This window comes from Aquila chrysaetos, chromosome 2 (genome assembly GCF_900496995.4).
Source record: "Aquila chrysaetos chrysaetos chromosome 2, bAquChr1.4, whole genome shotgun sequence".
NCBI classification, from domain to species: domain Eukaryota; kingdom Metazoa; phylum Chordata; class Aves; order Accipitriformes; family Accipitridae; genus Aquila; species Aquila chrysaetos.
Window position 1 is genome coordinate 4,838,395 of NC_044005.1, and position 14,797 is coordinate 4,853,191.

Consider the following 14,797-nt stretch of genomic DNA (forward strand, 5'->3'; position numbering starts at 1 on the left):
ACACTTATTACACATTGGGCAATCCTAACGTCAAGGTTGGCAAGGTTGGCTGGTAAGGTTATTCATTAAAAGTACTATTGCATTCCCAGTTTGTTATTTGAAGTGACACATCATCACCATCATCAGCCACATGTTTGCTCATTAATTAAGGTTTCTAACTACCAGATTACTTGGGAAGAAACGTCATGCTCTGGGGACTCCTGCTGTCACTGCTGGCAGTCCAGGACACAGAAGCAACCGCCCACGGCGAGGTCTTTCGAGCGTGGAAAAGCGAAGGTGAGCTGAACCGCTGTGCCCGGCACACAGCTGGAAGGCAGATTGGTTTCACTCTTATTTGCTCACTTCTCCCAACGAGGCCATGCCAGCAGTGCTGTTTCTACACAAACTTCCAGTGATCGTCCTACTCGGAAAGGCAATTGCAAAGGAACTGTGAAGTCAGCCTAAATTTTCCACAGAGTTTAAATTTGGAGGGAGCAGATTAATGGGATATCATGCCATTGCGGGACTGGGTCTGTAGCGACTACCCATTTAGTTTTTATAGTAATGATTTCTGCAAATAAAGCAGTAAAAATATTGCAGTTTCATGCCTGGGGCCTGCTCGTCCTGCTGCTTTTTCCCAGTTGCTTCAGAAACGGCCGAATAATGACCTTGAAAAGTACAAATAGATGCGTGCTGGCAAAGGGAAGGGCACCAGCGCACGGGAGAGGACCATCGGCATGTGCTCGGCATCGGCCATGCCCGCGTTTCTGCTGAGTTTAACGGAATTATCTGTGTATGCAAACGCTTGCAGGATTAGTGTCATAGCTCGGAGGGGCAGGGCAGGCAAACGATGCGATGTATTTAGTCCTCCTCACCACGAGGCTCTGAGGGTATGGAGGTAGGCAGGGAGAGGTCATTATCTCGTGTGAGAAAACCTGCCAAGCGTTCAGGTGCGCCGTCCATCCTTTAGGTCCGAAACGTGAAAAGCAGACGTTTTGTCTAAGTTTAGGTACAATCTGGTGGGATTTTGTGCTAGCTGAGGGGAAACCCGTCAGCCGAGACGGCAAAGGGCTACAGATCACCCTCCGCACCGCTGAAAACACCCTTCGGCGGGCGGCGGAACGAACGTCGCCGAGTAGTGCCGCCTCTGGGTGCTCCGAGGCCGGGGAGAAAAGCCGCCCGTCCCGGTGGGGACCCCGACCCGCGGCGGGCGGGAGCCGCCGGCCGAATCCTGTCAGCGCCTCAGCCGCCCCGGGGCGCGCGGGAGGCAGCGGGCGGGAAGGGACCACGTGACCGCGCGGCGGCAACGGCGGCGGCGGCGGGGGGGGGGGGGGGATTGTCACGTGCCCCGCAGTGGAGTGGGCGGGGAGTGGGCGCGACGCTCCTCGGGGGGTGGGTGGGTGGGGCTAAGCGCGTGACCTTCCGGGCGTTGGGGAGGCGGGGTGCGTGACGCAGTTCCGCTTCCGCCTGGGCGTCGGGGGTGGCGGTGGTGCTGCGGGCCGCCGCCTGCTGCCTGGCTCCTGGCCTGCGCCGCGCTCCCGTTCCCGCTCCTGCTCCGCTCCTCCCGCCCAGGTACCCGCCGCCTGTAGGGCGGCCGGCGGGCCGGAACGGCGCTCTGCCGCCTGGCCGGCCCGTTAGCCAGCCAGCGGGAGGGAGGGAGGGTGGGCCTGACCGGGGTGGGGAGGGAAGGGAGGGGGGTTCCACCCCACACCGCCCCCGGGGAGCGCCGGGCCGCAGCTGGCTCTTCCCCCTTCAAACCCCCGGGAGAGGTGGGCGGGGAGGTGCCGCCGACTCGCTCAGCCCCGGCGAGCTGCGGAGGGGTGGTACCGGGGGTCGCTGGCCTCGAGTGAGTGGCAGAAACCGGCCTCCCCACCCCCCCCACCCCGCCCGGAGACCCGCCGCCGGGGGAGGGCGTATCGCTTGGGGGTGCCGGTGGCGGCCTAATGGCTGCTGCCGCTTTCGGTTACGTGGGGCCGGCTTTGCTGATGTCGGCACAGCGAAGGAGGTTCGTTTGTAGCGGATCCCAGTTTACTTTGTGTAACGGTGGTAGCTGTTTGTGTCTTGGCCGGGTAAAATGCTCTCTCGGCTCGTGTTTATGCTATATGGTCGTAATCTGTAAATGACTATATAAATGATTGTGGATCGCGTGTCAGTGACTCTTTAACTCAAAGGTTCTTCGCCAAAGAAGGGCTCGGGCAAGTCAATTTCTTAGAGTTTATGAGAAATTGATTCATTTTATCAAATGTTAACAAGGTAGCTGACTTACTGGGAAAGCTAGCACTGTGTGGTATCAAAGGGCACATTGCTTGGAGAGAGAGCTACTTATCCGACAGGTTTCATCTCTGAGAGAGAACTTGCTTCTAGGTGATTTCTATGGAAAACAGCGTTGATCTGATGCTGTTCATTGTCAGTGGATGTTAGAACAAAGGTAGCTTTTTTTTTTTAAGCAAAAATGACACGCCCTGAAACTACCCTTCCCAAGACCTGTGGAGGCCAGTGGCTGATGCAAAAATTTATGGTAAATATCAAGCCAGTCCTGGAAAGCACTTTTGATATTCCTGAAACTCGAGTTCATTCAAGTACTTTTTAACAGTGCCAAATCAAGATGTGAAAGATGCCAGCTGTATCCATGCAGTGAGATTGTATCCTGAAAAGCAGTTGTCCTGGAAAAGAGCCTATGTTAAGGAGCAGAAGGGTGTGTGGTTTGTTACTGTTGAGGCTAGAACTGGAATATGACACACAGTTTTGATGTTTTGGGAGGGGACGATGGGGACAACACACCAAAAACCCTGCAGTGAAGAGATTTGATAATCACTCACACTCGGGGTGAGTATGTTTATTTCATCCAAAACAGATAAAAATAATTAAGCTGATAATTCCTGAGTATATAGCTTTGGTAGGAGGAGAACACAGGTACTCTTTAAATAGCTTTTACAGCTAGTTTGGGAAGATTTCTGAAGAATTGATAATTGGAAGCTAAAGCTATAAATGAGAAGTAAAGCACACTTTAAAAAATGAGGATAACATGCTGAGAATGGGCTCCACAGCTCTCAAGAAAGTTGAGAGGCAACTGTGGAAGATATGTTTTAATTATTCGGAGCTGCTGGACTAATACATCTTTTGCAAGATTCACAGGGTAGGATGGTGTGGACAGGAGTAATCTTTGGCAGTGGAGACTCGCTGTTCTCCACTGATTTTGTATCACAGCTGGGACACAAACAAGCCACCTTGGAAGTGATGGATGTCTGCTGAGTTTGGAACCATCTGCCTGTGATGTGGTTACCATCTGAAGTGATTAGGTCTGGTCTTGGTGGGGAGGCAGCTGTGAAACTGAATGGCCTGTCATGGGTGGAAGACTGGAACAGATTACAGTTCCTTATGGCTTTATATTTTACAGGTTTTGGAAACTGGTAAGACCTCTATTTTGAAGAATTTTTTTTTTTCTGGTAGTTGATAATTTATAGCAAATGCAACATTTTGGTTGTCACTCTTAATTCAATCTGTCCGGAAAATCTGAAAACTAAAAATCTGACTTCTCTCCTTTTTGTCAGTCAAAATGGATGTGGGAAGGGGCAGAAAGATTACCAAATCTCACGTAGCTACTAATGATGTAACTGTTGGTTTTTTCCCTTCAGTCTGTTTACCAATTGTCTTTGTTCTCCCAATGAATAAACATGCAGGTCAGACTAAATGATTGCATGGTACGCAAGTGCATCAGTGCAGCTGCTGAGAAGGCATTAAAGATGGGGAAAGGCCAGCTATAAAATGTTGATGCTTAATGCCTGAAGGTAGAAGCTGCAGAAATTTGCATATTTTAGAAAACATTTAGAAGCTGTCAAAGATTTGGTCTCTCTTCCATTTTATCTGTATAGCTATGTTGGGTAGTTATACTTATGTGGGCAGAAATCTTGTTGTAGATGAGGTTATGCTGGTAGGTATTAGTCATGTTACAGTGACAAAAGAACTTCTTTGCTGAGAGAGCCATGCCACCCAGTGGAAATGCAGCAGAGCCTGTTGCGTCTAGAAAGCATTTTTCTGTGTTTGAAAGATAATCTTGGAGACAAGAACTAAATCAGGCACATCAAGTGTTCGAAAAATGTCATACAACTCAAAAAAAAAAAAAAAAAAAAAAAAAAAAAGGCAAGCAGTTGATGCTTAGTTTTGGATAGCTTTAGTAAAAGAGAGAAAAACTGTTTTGGACAGCTCTTTCTAATGAGGGTCCCTGAGGACTGATGATGGATAAAAGCCAGGAAAGGCAAGAGCATGGGAAAAAATGCTGCTGCATCCATCAGTTTCAGTTGGGCTGGATGTGATCAGAGAGGGTTTAGAGCTTAAAAAACACTGTGGAAGCTGTTTAGTAGGACAGATTTAGTATGCCACATGTAGCATCACGCTTCCAGAAATGGGGTTTTCACAGACCTCTCTGAAAATTGCCAGCTGGTCTTGAACGCTGTTGGTAGACCTAGCCTGCCAGTGCCGTGTCGGAGGAGTGCTTCCCAACCTTTCTCCAGCCTGCAGCACAGAGCCCAGCAGGCTTGCTTGTCTTGCCTACCTGCTGTTAATTTTTGGGAGCAGCTCGTGGGTGTCCAGGAGGGCTTGGACTGTGGTCTGAAGATTTGGCTGTGTATGGTTTCTGGGTAGGTGCAGTGGAAGTCCTTCATGCCGTCTCATCGCTCTTCAGGGTAAAGGATGAGAGAGATTCTGCTCCTAGATGCCTTTTTTGCAGGCATCAGTCATCTCTCTCTTTCCCTCGCTTCAGTTTTGCACTTCTGGCCAAATGTGTTCTCAGAGGTGGCTGAGAAACGGTGCCCTGACCAGCCGATCTGGAGCTGGCAGGCTCTGCGCTTCTGGAAAGCAGGGGATGTTTCCAGGGGCGGCGGCCTTCAGAAAACAAAGGAAATCTTATCTTACAGCACACTGGATGCGATCAGGCCTTCAGTTTGAATGCTGCCAGTTCTGTAGTCTTTCTACTCCCTGCCAAATTACTTAAACTCCTGAACGCTCTTTCCACTCACTCTTTCTTCCCCCCAAGTCCAGGAAAGAGTAGTTGGAAGTAGAGTTTAAATGTGGCAAACGGACGGCTATTACATGAATTGGCTTTTCTCTGCTCATGTCAGTGCTTGCGCAGTGCTCTTCTAGGAAAGCTTCAAGAGAAAATGAGAGTCCATTTGTTAACTCTACTGACTCTAGAAATATAGTGAAGGTACCATGCAGTACATTCTTCTAAAATCTTGAGCCCACGTGTGACCAGTGGGGACTTTAAAATGGCGTTACGTGGAGGTCTTCTGTCTGACAGTGTCTCTGAGTCCAATTTGTGAGCATGTGAATGCCTTGGGCAATGCTCTTACAAATATAATTGATATTTCTGTAAAGTTTTGATTGAAATGCTTTATGCTAGTGTTGAATGACTTGAATGGAATATGGGTTCTAGGTTTAAGTACAAATTAGTTCATATGTTCTCTGAATGCATCTAATGGTAATTTCAGTTTCTTTTTTATTAAATGAAGGTGGCAGTACCCAGATTAAATGTATGTTTAAAAAATGTCCCTGAAGTAGGCCATCCTGTCTGCGAGAGGATCCTTGACATGCTTGGCATTGACTCAGTTATGCTAAATGTTGCCAACAAATGTTGCTCTTGTCTGCTTGCCAAAGTAAAAAAGCCACTAAATCTCATTATAAGCTATGCTTAACTGCACTTTTTTTTATAAGTCATGCAGTAGAATTGTTTCCTTAATTTTCATGTCACAGAAGTATTTTGAAATTACCTACTGACAAATATTGGGGCTATTTGTTGATATTTTGTAAGCAGGCCTGTTACAACTGTATTCATCCACTGCTTTGACTTGAATTTACTACTCTGTCACTTTTGTGACAGATCATGGGATTTTCTTCTGAGTTCTCCTTCAGGTTTGTTTCCTTTCTTCCTTCTCTCCCTTGCGGCATATGTTCTAACTTCTTCTGTGAGCTTTTTTTCAGTCTCTTGTAGATCTGTTTTTCAGTTGGTCTTATTCCATCTCTCCATCTGCCTAAAGAAAGGATGATTCTCTTGGCCTGTTTTGGTGTTGCTTTTTGTTAACCTGGTTTTGTTTGGGGGTTTTTTGCTTATGAATACATTTACATGTGCACTTACGTAAAAAGTTATTTTTGTACTTGTCTGTATATTAATGATTGATTTCCTATATTTTATGGGTTATATTAAATAGTTTCTATGTCTATATAGGTAAATTGAACTACAATGCCAGTAAAAAGCACATATCAACTTCTGATTATTATTGAGCACGGTACATTGCAAAAACTAATGAACTCTTTTAACATTAGAGGTATTTATTGAAGAGAAATTGAGCTTTTTCTGGTAGATGTCTCTTGAACAGCTGAGCTGTTACTAATGGGAGCAGAAACCACTTTCCTGATGTAATTCAGTCGGTTTCTCAAGTTTAAACAAATAGTCATCTATCTGAACAGTCTACCTCATCTGATACAGGTATTTGTACTTACTTGAATGAACTACTGCTGTGTGTTGGGTTTGCATGGCAAGGTTTTGGTAGCAGGGGGGCTACAGGGGTGGCTTCTGTGAGAAGCTGCTGGAAGCTTCCCCTATGTCCAACAGAGCCAATGCCAGCTGGCTCTAAGGTGGACCACCGGCGGCTCGAGGCCAAGCTCATCAGCGATAGTGGTAGCGCCTCTAAGATAACAGATTTTAAGAAAGGGGAAAAGTTGCTGTGCAACAGCAACTGCAGCCAGAGAGAGAGGAGTGAGAGAAACAACGCTCGGTGCAGACCCCCAGGTCAGTGAAGAAGGAGGGGGAGGAGATGCTCCAGGTGCCAGAGCAGGGATTCCCCTGCAGCCCGTGAGGAAGACCATGGTGAGGCAGGCTGTCCCCCTGCAGCCCAGGGAGGTCCATGGTGGAGCAGATCTCCACCTGCAGCCTGTGGAGGACCCCACGCCGGAGCAGGGGGATGCCCGAAGGAGGCTGGGACCCTGTGGGAATCCCGCGCTGGAGCAGGCTCCTGGCAGGACCTGCGGATCTGTGGAGAGAGGAGCCCACGCTGGAGCAGGTTTTCTGGCAGGACTTGTGACCCCGTGGGGGACCCACGCTGGAGCAGTCTGTGCCTGAAGGACTGCACCCTGTGGAAGGGACCCACGCTGGAGCATTTCCTGAAGAACTGCAGCCCATGGGAAGGACCCACATTGGAGAAGTTCGTGGAGGACTGTCTCCTGTGGGAGGGACCCCACGCTGGACCAGGGGATGAGTGTGAGGAGTCCTGCCCCTGAAGAGGATGAAGCAGCAGAGACAATGTGCGATGAACTGACCGTAACCCCCATTCCCTGTCCCCCTGTGCCGCGGGGCGGGTAGGTAGAGAATCTGGGAGTGAAGCTGTGCCCGGGAAGAAGGGAGGGGTGGAGGGAAGGTGTTCTGAGATTTGGTTTTATTTCTCGTTACCCTACTCTGGTTGATTGGTAATAAATTAATTTAATTTTCCCCAAGTTGAGTCTGTTTTGCCTGGGATGGTAATTGGTTGAGTGATCTCTCCCTATCCTTATCTTGACCCACGAGCCCTTTGTTATATTTTTCTCTCCCCTGTTCAGGTGTGTGTTGGGGGGTGATAGAACAGCTTTGGTGGGCACCTGGCGTTCAGCCAGGGATAACCCACCACATGCTGTTATAAGCTAATGTTGGAGCTTTAACAAACTTTTGGATTCATGCAATTAGGCACTGACTTCCACCAGGGTGCTAACTTTGTAGGTAGGTATTTCTTAAAAGGTTTATTTAAATTACGAGGTATTTCTTGCAAGGTTTATTTAAATTATTAGGTGTAACCTGAGAAGTTCACTGTGTTTCCACAGGGGTCTGGGTTGCTCAGTGTGGTCATAAATAACTTGGGAAATGAGATGAGCAGTGTCTTGTTGATATGAAGCCATTCAGGAAAGAAAGGATTAGGTAATAAAATGGCAGATATAATTCAATGTTGATAAATCTGATGTAATTCAGAGTAGATAAATGTAGACTGGTGCACATAATTTCATATATAAAATGATGGGCTGACCCTTAACACTGAGGAATGAAATATTGCCACAATAGTGTCAGTTCCGTAGTGATCAAAAAGCAGATGAAACATTAAGAAGTATTAGGAAGGAAATAGAAGACAAACCAGAACATAATTATGAAACTGTATAAATCAATGGTTATCTCACATCTTGAATTCTGTGTGGTTCTTTCTTGTCATTCATCTCAAAAGATACAAAAGAATTGGAAAAGCCTCAAAGAGAAGCAGAGAGCATAATCAAAGGTATGGAATAGCTGCTGCACAAGGGTCAATGAAATAAGCTAGAGCTCACAGCCTGGAGAAGGAACAGCTAAAAGAAAATGGTAAAAATCTGTAGAATAATGATCAGCATGGGCAGGGTGGATAAGAATAGACTTGCTGTTTTCCTCAGCTGCGAGAATGAAGGAGCAACAACTGAAACTAGTAAGATCCAGGTTTAGAACAAAAAAGAAGGGGCCTTTTTGTGTAACAAATAGCAGCCCTGTGGAGTTCCTTGCCAATGGATGTTGTAGGTGCAAGCGGGGAAACCAGATGTGTTTGTGGAAAAGAAGTTATTTGAGGGCTGTTATTCCATAGAAATTGCCTACAACTTAGGAAGTCTCTGAGCTTGGTATCATTGAAGTATTGGGGTGAGTGTCATCCCTGTTCTTGTTCTTCCCTGCTGGTCATTGTTGAAGATAAAATGGGATGCTGAGCTGAATGGCCCCTTGTTCTGATCCAGTACTGTCCTCAGATTAGGAATAGATAGTAATAAACTTACAATACAGTTTCAGAGATTACTCTAGTTTATATGCACATTATGTAATTTATAATCTAATGGAGCATATAATGCTATTTGTTACAGGCTCTCTGTACAGACCTCCGTCCCTGAGACCAGTCTCTGTGTTAAAAGTCAGGTCTTCACCATCAACAAGGAAAAACAAGGATTGTTTTTCCTGGGGGTCAACTTGGCAGTAGTATTTGTGCTCTTGACTTATATTTTGCATTTTTCCTCCTCTTATGTTCCTCTCTATCTCCTACACTCTCCCCTAAAACCTTCTGGCTGTCCTGGGGCACATCTACCTATTTCACCAGCTTTTGGTCATGTTTTTAACAGTTATTCACCTCTAGTCAGTATTTGTTGTCAGTTAGTCAAACTGAGTGTAACTCAGCTGCCCTTTTGCATGGCTAATAAAGATTGACAAAGCCAGTCAGTGTTCATTGTGGTGAAGCTCTGGAAAGCTTTAAGTGCAGTAGTTGCCTTCATGAAAAGATAGCACATGACTCATTGGTCCCTGTTTTCAGTGCTTCTTGTAAGTGTTGAGAGGTTAGAAGTTAAGTATGCATTAATGACACCTTTGCCATGTCTACGTTCAGTTAAGGCTAGCTAGCTAGAGTCAGTGAACATAAATAAGATCATCCACTACCTTTAGTGTGTTTTGAAATAATTGGAGGATAAAGCATCAGCAAACTGCAGTTCCTGTATTTCTGACAGTAAGATTTGTGTGGGGATTTAATCATGTTTTGGTTTAGATGCATTATCTTTACCTGCAAGCAGCCTGCCATACCTTTTCTGAGTCCTGGTTTAGAAAAGGCCTTGAATACTTTACAGGCATCGCTGTCTGGGTAGGCTGCCTGCTTGGTATGAATACTTGAAATATTTTTTTTCTTAGTGTAATGTGACACATTTACCTTATGTGTCAGTCCTGTCTGAGATGAGACAGGTAGAGGCTGAAGACTTTCCTTTCATGAGAACTTTCTCAAGAGGAAAGTATTTGGGTAGCGCATATCTGTGTGTGCCAGAGTCATTAAAACAAAGCCACTGCTAAGAGGTGCTGCCAGTTCAACACTTACTGTGGTTTGAATGAGACAAATGTAGAGTTTGTCTCATGAACTCTTGCTTGAAATACTTTTATTATTTTCAACAAATTTCACTTTATCTTACCTTACTTTTCAGCAAAATGTCTGGAACTGATGATTTTTCGGTAAGTAACAGTTTTTCTTTCCTGAAGATCAGCCAGTTGTGTTACTTCATTCTAAAAGTTGACATACTTTTTCAAGAAGAAGGGGAGCTTACAGTTGAGAGGCGATTTCCTCTGTATTGCAGTTGTGGTGTTTTCCTTTTGGGTAGATGTAGCAATCTGTGGACTAAACATATGAAGCTGCTAGGTGCCTTGTGGGTTCTCTTCTGCTGTGATATTAACAAGGGAGTTGTGCTTTAATAGTGTCAGAATAGCTGTAATGGAAACCTATGAAAATCTTTTCTTTTCGGATTTGCGCTGAAATTGCTTATTGCTATGTGTGGTAGGTCACCTTTTATCTTTGGTTTTCTAACTGCAGCATGTCAGAATGCCTCTTCTCCCTTAACGGTAGAAGCTGCACAAAAATGAATGTAATCCTCTCTGTGCAGCAACAAAGAGCTCTTCTCCTGTTTTGGCAACTGAAACGTATGCACATAGTGGGTGAATGTCTGCAACTAGTAAGTCCAGTAGGCATTTTATGTTCTCACTGATGCTTTATCTTTTAGTTGGCAGATGCTTTACCAGATCAGTCGCCTGCTAAAACCTCCAAAGTGAGCAGTACAAAACCTGGTCAACAGCCTGGTCAGCCACCGCAGGGTTGGCCAGCTTCGAATCCTTGGAACAACCCAAGCGCTCCCCCTACGGCGCCAGCCGGACTGCCACCAAATACGTCCGCTTCCAGCGTGCCATTCGGACCTCCACCAACAGGAATGTATCCTTCAATGCCCCCTGGACCGCCTGCTCCATTTCCTCCTCCTCCTACTGGACCCTCTTGCCCTCCTCCTGGTGGTCCATATCCACCCCCAACTGTGCCAGGTCCTGTCCCACCAGGGCAATATCCTCCACCAAATATGCCCTTTCCAGAGCTTCCAAGACCTTACGGTGGTCCAACAGAGCCAGCTGCACCTCCTGCTCCCGTTGGGCCATGGGGATCCATGCCCTCTGGAGCATGGGGACCAACAATGGGAGGGCAGTATCCTGCACCTAGCATGCCATATCCACCCCCAGGGCCATATTCCGCTCCTACCCAGACTCCAGGGGCTGCGCCAACAGTACCATGGGGTACGGTCCCGCCTGGAACATGGGGACCTTCACCGCCAGGTCCATTTCCTCCACCCACAGGATCATATCCAGCTCCAGGACTATATCCTACGCCCCCTAATCCTTTTCAAGTGCCATCTGGTCCTGCTGGTGCTCCATCAATGCCTGGTGGTCCCCATGTGAGTATTTAATTTTGGTCTTGAATTACTCTAAAATGTTACACTTTTAAGCATGGAAATTGTGTTGCGTAAGACCTGTTAGTGCAGGTAAGGAATTTCAGCACATCTGTCTTATTTCTGTAGTCAGTGGAATAATAGCCAACTTCTTAAACACTTAACTAAATATGCTAGGACAGTGAAATTATATCAAGTTGGAGTGCATCTAAGCATCACATTACAGTGGTCTTCCACTACTTGGAAAGCCTTCTCTAAAAGGCAAAAAAGGAGGGAAAGCCTTGTAATAATTTCTGAAAGAGAAAATATTCTAGTCTCTGTAATCTAGAGAGATTGCTTCTAGGGCACAGAGGGAGGGAATAACAAATTGTAAGGATGAATTTGTTTTTAATTAAGAATTTTTGTAACTGTGAATTAACTGCTTTGTGAAAAGCCTGTATTGACCATGAATTATTGTCTCTTGCAGCCTTACCGTTGAATACGTTCTGGGCAACAAAATACTGTAGCTTTCCACCTTCATCCACTACTTACAGAGATTTTTACGGTTTTTGTTTCAGTAATGTTTGGGGCTATGAAGAATACTTGCCTCTTGTACGTGCATTTGAGGTATGAAGGAGCCGTTTGCATAAATTTACCTTGCTCGTATGCTGGCATAATTGTTTGATTTAATGAATTACGAAGAGCAGAAATAAAACTAACATCTGTGGTTCTTATGTTGGCAAGTATTCCTTGGAAAAAATGGGAGTTGCCAAGTAAGGATTATAAAGAATCAGGCCCAAGGACTTAAAAAAAAAAAAAAAAAAAAAAAAAAAAAAAAAAAAAGTTAATTCTTAAATTTCCATGAATGCTTTAAGTCTTGTTGCCAGACTTGTGCTGGTCACTGAACGGATGGATAGTCATATTTTGTCGCTTTTCAGGTTATTCTAAAATGTCAATAAAAAGTGTTTCAAGATTTTTGTCAAGAAATCAAATTTTTGAACATGCTACAGTAATTCAAACTAAAGAGACAGAGCATGTGAACTTGAAGGTTTTCTCAGCATTTTGTATATACTCAAAACAATTGCTCAGTCTGGGACTACGGAAGAGAAGATGCGCATTTGAAATACTTGGTCTGACTTGTCAGCACACTGTTCGTGTTCACAAACAGGCATTTATGTGCAAATTAAATAACCTGGATGTGCAGTTAACTTTGAATCAACAAATGTGAGTTTTATGCATGCAAATGAGGACATCATTTTGCCAGTTCTCATTCTGTGGTGGTTGGAAGTTTGGCTTGGTCTATGTAAAGAGAAACTGATTCCCACTTAGGTAAGGTACTTCCCTATTTCTAACCTGGGTTCTAGTCATATAAAATTTGACCTTGCTGCTGGGTTGTGTAAACTCGGCAGACTTTTTCAGAGTCCCTGAAACTGAACTTGAGCTTAAAAGATCAAAAAACCCAACCTGACAATTCCCTTCCCGGCAGTTCTTGGCTTGGCGTTTAGTTCTGTCAGCTACAAAGATCCTTATTGCCACAGTTGAGAACGAGGAGGTCTCATCGGGCCTCTGCTGAATATTGTAATGCGGAGAAGTCCTCTGTTCTCAGCTCGGTGTCTGCATACCTCACTGAGTAAGTGTAATTTGGGAGTAATTGAATGTCTAGAAGCCTGTGCACTGCTGCGTAGCTGTCTCCCCTCTGAAGGGGCACTGCAGTTAAGTTTTCATATTCCTGCCATATCTGTGCAAAGAGCATGCAAGGGGTTTGCTGCAATGCTAGTTTAGCATTACCAAGACACACAGCCATGTGTCAGTGAGGAGTTCTGGCACTCTTCGTGGTACTTCATAGCCTAGACTTTGACCATGGACAGTTTGTTTCATCCCCAGCTGGGGATATCCTAACTTAGCCTCTGTAGGTAGAATTAGGAACAAATTTTTCTTAACATGGTAGCTCATTAGGGAGTCTTTGTATCACGGAACTGTGAAAGCAAGTTAATTCTCTTCCAGTACCTTATCGTGGCTTCCTGCATGCATGTGATGGACTACTTAAAAAAACAAATGGGGTGACCTGGTGGTGATGCTTGTTAGTAGTCTTAGCCTTTATGGCAAAATCCTGCAATGTTTTTGCAGAAGAAAGCAGTCAGCTCGGCCGTGGCTGTTTTAATCTAATGTCATGAAAGCTAATAGCAAAGGTATGTGTCTTTTTTGTTTTAGGAAGACAATACTGGAGCTGAACGAAAATACTTAACATTTCAGCTTAAAACCTAGCATCTGTAACCCTAGAAATAGGAACCAAAAGTACAAGTCTTCACTAACCTTAAACAAGCCCCAGTTGTCCCCCAAACCGACTTGGCTTAGATCTTGGCAAGACTCATTAAAAACGTAAGAGAACACTGACTACATTTGCTCAAGTGCTTTTTTTGATACCTGCAGCCTTAGATTATAAATCAATGTAATGAAAAAACATTTATTCCAAATGAATGGATCATGCAGTAGCAGCACTCCAGTTTGAAATTGCACTGGCCATATGTCTTTGCAGGGAATGGGAAGAGGTAGGAAAGGATGAAGCAAACGTAGCGAGTAATGATTTTTGGAAAGGGGATTTGTAAAAGTAACTAGACTTCTAGGTTCTTCCTGAAATAGGCAGGATTTATTACTGGAACATTTAGGCTAAAATTCAGTATATATGGGATGTTTTTCAATGTATATTCGTATTTCTTGAGGTCATGAAAACTGTTTCATAACCCCTTTGTTTTTGTGAGCAAAGTTCTTTGCATAGCAGTGAAAAGGGTATACCTGTTAATCTATTGTGTAAAAACTCAAGTTGTCACTATATACCGTGTAGTAACTTTATCACATGTTATGTCAAGTGTGAGCAACTTCTGGCCTGAAGCTTTTGCAATGGAATTTGTACATTTCTATGCATCATTTGAGTTAAATTGCTGAGAAGTTCGTTTTGACTTGTGCTTTGAGATTGACATACTGCATTTGTTTACAATATGAAATATAAGCAATCACATCTTTAAAGTATAGATTATCACCTGCTGCTGTATTTTCTTTAGATGAAACAAATATTGCTGTATGATAGTGAGAAGCTATAAATACAGGATTTGATATTTTTTTGAAAATGCTGTCACTTTTGTATAAGATTAGACATTAAACGTATTTTCAAGACTGTTGTGTTTACTGTTTTTCAATTACTGCTTTTGACATGCTTGTGTAGACTTTTGCCTTGAATGAATAGTAAAAATAGGACATCCTTGATTTGCAAAGACTGAATATAAAATCAGAATTACTTGACTTCTGTGAGTGTTTTTCCTCTTCCTTTTGTGATTTTTTTGCAGCCTGTGCATAAGGCATATTAAATGTGGATGTGACCATTGCTCTATTGTAGCATGTCAGCCTCAGTTATCCCTTGTTCACAAACTGCCTTGTTAATCAAGAGAAAAAAGATCTGATCTTGTTCTAGAGGAGGAATGGGACTTATTTTTTACCTGTGAAGAGAGTGTGGTGTGGATTTTTTCCTGGCTCTGAACAGTTCCTGTGCTAGATTGACAGATGTGGATGTGGTAAGTGGCCTGCA

The 14,797-nt window shown here is 44.5% G+C and overlaps 1 protein-coding gene across 3 annotated transcripts; it reads left to right on the forward strand.

Moving 5' to 3' along the window:
* Nucleotides 1–1,416: 1,416 nt before the first annotated feature.
* Nucleotides 1,417–14,514, forward strand: MAPK1IP1L (mitogen-activated protein kinase 1 interacting protein 1 like). Of its 3 annotated transcripts, none has more exons than XM_030043747.2 (4): nt 1,417–1,551; nt 9,961–9,988; nt 10,531–11,244; nt 11,705–14,514. In XM_030043747.2, exons 2-4 carry the CDS (start codon nt 9,965–9,967, stop codon nt 11,714–11,716), a joined length of 750 nt encoding a protein of 249 aa, XP_029899607.1. In that variant the 5' UTR covers nt 1,417–1,551; nt 9,961–9,964; the 3' UTR covers nt 11,717–14,514. The 3 variants fall into 3 exon arrangements, with proteins under 3 accessions (XP_029899607.1, XP_040985169.1, XP_029899598.1); XM_041129235.1 differs by lacking the exon at nt 1,417–1,551 and adding an exon at nt 7,310–7,329; XM_030043738.2 differs by lacking the exon at nt 1,417–1,551 and adding an exon at nt 7,576–7,918.
* Nucleotides 14,515–14,797: the final 283 nt, after the last annotated feature.

Excerpts from the sequence above, each read along its gene's own strand:
- MAPK1IP1L (XM_030043738.2), top strand. The coding sequence starts at position 7,890 with ATGAAGCCATTCAGGAAAGAAAGGATTAG. Across the intron at positions 7,919-9,960 it reads TTCAGGAAAGAAAGGATTAG|CAAAATGTCTGGAACTGATG; the intron begins GTAATAAAATGG and ends CTTACTTTTCAG. Across the intron at positions 9,989-10,530 it reads CTGGAACTGATGATTTTTCG|TTGGCAGATGCTTTACCAGA; the intron begins GTAAGTAACAGT and ends TTTATCTTTTAG.